The sequence below is a fragment of the Eptesicus fuscus genome, chromosome 1 (assembly GCF_027574615.1).
Source record: "Eptesicus fuscus isolate TK198812 chromosome 1, DD_ASM_mEF_20220401, whole genome shotgun sequence".
Lineage (NCBI taxonomy): Eukaryota > Metazoa > Chordata > Mammalia > Chiroptera > Vespertilionidae > Eptesicus > Eptesicus fuscus.
In genome coordinates, this window is record NC_072473.1 from 37,136,884 (window position 1) to 37,142,058 (window position 5,175).

Consider the following 5,175-nt stretch of genomic DNA (forward strand, 5'->3'; position numbering starts at 1 on the left):
ATATTGACACCAAAATGAAGGAAATAGCTATTTGAGTCTTCAAATGCTAGAGTGTAACCATACACAGGAGATAGAAATGATCCCATGTTTATAGCACTTTATTTTCACAGAATAATATATGGTCCACCCTACATAATACATAACCAAAATACAGTATTGGAATATAAACTGAAATTACCAGTATAAATATAGTGTATCCCATAAATGTATACATATACTGTGAATAATTATAAAGTCAGTGTTTATTAAAATGCATTTCATTTTAAAGACAAAGCTATCAGCTGTTAAAGTATATATACATTTTTTGGGACACCCTGTAGATAACTACACTGACTATAAGTACTCAGTGTCCATTGTAACAAAACTAAGTGCTTATGATGACACCAAGGTAATCACCTCTTTGTGTTTGAGGTTCACAGATAAACCTGCTGACTCTAGTTGAGAGCATAAGTGTATAGGTTGTCACTGAAATTTTATAGTTCAAGTCTTAAAGATTTGGTGACAAATAACTACATGGACATGTCAACATTAATTATGCTAGAGTATAATGCTCTAAATAGGCTATGTTATAAAGATGTGAATTTCTCATATAGGAAAGACAGAGTTCTTAGTGCCTCCTGTGATTACTTCCCAGTAGCTTGGAGTATTACAAATGTGTTTTGATATATATATTTTCATTTCAGGCCACATTCAGTTAGCATAATTCAGTTGTCATAGTAGAAGTAGTATATTTGCTCACAGAGGATTTCACATGGAGTTGGATGCTATCTTGCAAATCTTGTCTTGAAAGCCGTCTTCTGAACTCATTAGTGGTGAAGTAATATATGACTGGGTCAAGGCAAGAATTTAGACTAGCAAGACACAGGGCAACAGAATGAAATATCAGAATCACCCTTCTGGCTACGCAGCTTTCAATTTCGTTGGACTTGACCAAGAAATCTAAAGGAAAACTGAAGTGATAAGGTGCAAAGCAAATTAAAAACACTCCTGCACAGGTTAGAATCATCTTCAAGGCTTTCTTTTTTTCTCCAAGGTCTTGGGCCACAGGATATTTATCTTGCAGTGATAAAACAGCCTTCCAGGTACAATAAAGGACAATCAGAAGAGGAGTGACAAACCCAATCAACTCGCCAATGGTCATCATGGCAACAGACTGGGCCAGACTGACATTCCTGGTAGGAAGATCTACAAAGCATTTGGTTTTGTTTCCTGGGGTGTCATCACTGGTTCTCAGGAGAGGAAAGAGCAGACAGGCAAGGCAGATGATCAGCCATCCAGCAATGCTTATGTATAGGTCATATTTTTGTTTGCAGTCATGGAAGCGAAAAGGGTACATGAGAAACCAAAATCGTCGCACACTGATGCATACCAAAAAATAGATGCTTGCATACATGTTGACATACTTCAGGTAGAAACAGAACATGCAGAGACCAGGCCCAAATGGCCAGTCATGATTCAAGTAATAAAAGATTCTCAGTGGCAGGGAGAGAACTTGTAGTAAGTCAGCAATGGCTAAGTTTATCATGAATATCACTGCTCGTTTGGTTTCTTTCATATAGCCATAAAATATCCACAAGGCTAATATGTTTCCTATGAGACCTGGCACAAGAATGACAGTGTATGTCACTGCATAGATAAAGTATCGAAAATCTCTATTTTCTCCATCTGGCCCATCACATATGTTATTAGCAGGCATTTTTCTTCTCAGAGAAAATGTCTTTTTGCCAAATGGTAGTTCAAAACCTACATTTACAATCAACTACTGCTCTTTCTTAAAGATTAATCATCAATGGGTTAAAGAGACTGACAATATAATAACCTCCTTCTTACTGTAAAGGACTGAGCCTCTACACATGATTTTCAAAGAACTATCTGCATATTTCCTTTGTATTTGTCTCCAGTAACTACATGGAAGTCTAGTGTGCAAGTACAGATAACAAGCTGTTATAATTTTCCCCTTTTGTTTACTCAATTATAAGGCCTTCTGGGACATCACAACAGTTGATTATCTCCCATTTCAATTATTAATATTCCATGCAGCAGTTTTTCTAATTCCCATATGATCATAGCCGTCACTTTACAGGTGTTGGGCAGGTTTTCTTTTTATGGCTCACACAGGAGAAAGGTTTGCTTTAGTACTCAGTGGGTCTGCAACTCTTCAGAGATGATCAATGTGGATAAGGCAGAACTGCAAGTGAAGAGAAAAATATTACTGTCTTGCACTTTTTGCAAAAAAGAAAAAAAGAAAGAAAGAAAGAAAGAAAGAAAAAAGAAAGAAAGAAAAAAGAAAGAAAGAAAGAAAGAAAGAAAGAAAGAAAGAAAGAAAGAAAGAAAGAAGGAAGAAAGAAAAGGAAAAAGAAAGCCCATGTGTAGAAAAATCTATCCATTTGAATAGGAAGTTCTGATGTAAGTGAGGGTGATATGCCACTGTTTCAATAAGCACATCGAAGCATAACTAGAAGAATTCTGAGAGGTAATCTAGCCCTTTGCTATTCAAAATGTGATTCTGAACCAGCATTTCTTGAGAGCTTGTTATAAATATAAAAGAATATCCTGCCCCTCCTCCCATGCCTGCTGAATCATGATCTACAGTTTAACAATAACTACAGGTTATTCTTATATGTAATAGCATTTGAGAGGCTCTAATTTAGACTTTTGCTTCACAAACCTCACCAATCATCAGACTCTATTTCCAATAAAACAATAATATGCAAATTGACCGTACATTCGCTACACAAGCCACACCCTCCAGCCAAGCCTATCAGCCAAGCCACACCCACCAGCAAATCAGGGCGAGTATGCAAATTAACCCCAAACAAGATGGAGAGGCCCTTAGGGGCCAGGCGGTTGGGAGACACAAACCCTTGGGAGGCCAGCACCCTTAAGCCCCGCCATGGCTGCGCTGGGCTGCAGGGGGCCAGATATGAGACACAAACCCGCAGGGGGCCCCCCAGATCGGAGACACAAACCTGCAGGGGACTGGCACACAGTAGCCCCCAGATCGGAGACACAAACCTGCAGGGGACCAGCACACAGTAGCCCCCTGATCGGAGACACAAACCCCCGGGAGGCTGGAACCCAGCAGCCCCCAGATTGGAGACACAAACCCGCAGGGGGTGGGCACCCAGCAGCCCCCAGATTGGAGACACAAAACTGCAGGGGGCGGGCACCCAGCAGCCCCCTGATAGGAGACACAAACTCGCAGGGGGCTGGCACCCAGCAACCCCCTGATCAGAGACACAAACTCGCAGGGGGGCTGCACCCAGAAGCCCCCTGATCTGAGACAAACTCGCAGGGGGCGGGACCCAGCAGCTCCAAGACCTGCCATGGCTATGCTGGGGCTGCAGGGGGCCAGATCGGAGACACAAACCCATAGGGAGGCCAGCACCCTGCAGCCCCAAGCCCTGCCACCGTGGACCTGGGGCTGGGGTGTCAGGGGGGAGGAGTGGATTATAGACACAAACCAGCAGGCCTGGAACCCAGCAGTCCCAAGGACCGAGGCGGAGGCGCCGGGGCTGCTGGGGGAGGTGCGGACAGTGAAGACACAAACCTGCAAGAAACCTGTGGAAAGGGAGATAAACTATCATAACTTTATCTCCCTTCCACAAGAGGAGAAAACTGCCCCGCGTTTATTTAGTGATGTGGCCCACACCTTTCTACAAACACAGGGTATGTTATGACCACTCCCAGAAAGGTCTGGTCAGAATACCGTCTCCAGGGAATAATGCTAGTGTGGCAAATCATCTAAGAGGGGAAACAAGCTTTTGTTGGGTTTATTCTGAAGGTCAGAGAACATGCCACCCCAACATATGCTGTGTTGTTATATTGATGATCTTGAGCTGCGGATGCTTGAAAAATAGCAAATGCATGTAGAGGCTTTCACTGAAGTCTCCTGATCTGCCTAAAATCAGACCCCCCAAAAGGAGCTTAAATATCATAGATCCCCTTGACAGGATAATGTCATCAGGCAGATAAGACTGACTCCTGTCACAGGACAGGAGAGTAGAAGTTTACATCACACCCAAACTTTGTTACAAACTATTTCCCCCCACCCCCATTCATCTTTCCTAAAAATCATTTACTCTCCTCTAAGAGGCCTACATCTCCCATCCCCTTTCCCTAGGAAGAAGGTATTTAAATCTGCATTCTAAGCCACCTTGGGGAGTTACTAATTTTTCCCTGGGATCTCCCACATGTACACAAGGTACACATGTTAGTGGACTTTTGTTTTTCTCTTGGTGATCTGTCTTTCATTACAAGGGCCTCCACTAAGAACTCAAAAAGGTAGAGGAAAACTATTTTTCTTCCTCCATAATTCTATCTCGGGAAATCAAGTCCCCAGCTGAACAATGAGGTTGGCTCAAGTACCAAGCAGTCTTGGCTGATGGGAGGGAAGCTTCTAGGAAGAAATCAATGGTATTGGTATCAAATTGGGACGGAGGGCACACGCATGGTTGCTGGTGGGAATTTAAAGTAGTTCAACATTTTTGGAGGATGATTTGACAAATTCAATAGAAATGTTCAAGGTACATCCAAGAGTCTTCTAGGAATCACATCTGCTGAGATAAAGCACAAGCGCATAAGCCCTGGTCAGAACCCAGGATGCTACTGCAGGCTCCCCTTCCACGATAGGAAAACCTGGGAACAACCTGCATTTTTAGGAGAAGGTGGCATCTATACTAATAAAAGGGTAATATGCTAATTAGACTGAACATCTTCCAAGCAACCTTCCGGATATCCTTCCGTACATCCTTCCCGACAAAGCCATGTTGGCAGGGCCAAGGCAGAGGAGGTTAGAAGCGATCAGGCAGGCAGGGGAGAGCAGTTAGGGGGACCAGGCCAGCAGGGGAGAGCAATTAGAGCAAACAGACTGTCAGGCAGAGCAGTTAGGAGGATCAGGCTGGCAGGCAGGTGAGCGGTTAGGAGCCAGAGGTCCTGAGGGGTCCCAGATTGGAGAGAGTGCAGGCTGAGCTGAGGGGACCCCCTTCCCATGCACGAATTTCATGCACCGGACGTTTAGTTATATATAAGACCTTTTCTCTTGGATATGTCATCATCATCTCAAATTTACTATAACTATTAAAGTGAAGTTACCTTTTACATTCATTTAAAATGCCACCTCTTGTCAAACTATGTTAACTTTTTGATTAAAATCTCCTAATGACTTGTTATCAC

The 5,175-nt window shown here is 43.1% G+C and overlaps 1 protein-coding gene across 1 annotated transcript; it reads right to left on the minus strand.

Annotated features, from left to right (window-relative positions):
• Positions 1 to 694: 694 nt before the first annotated feature.
• GPR174 (G protein-coupled receptor 174) lies at positions 695 to 1,696 on the minus strand. The gene has a single exon (XM_054721052.1). The coding sequence runs from the start codon at positions 1,694 to 1,696 to the stop codon at positions 695 to 697; it is 1,002 nt and encodes a 333-aa protein (XP_054577027.1).
• Between the last annotated feature and the right edge of the window lie 3,479 nt (positions 1,697 to 5,175).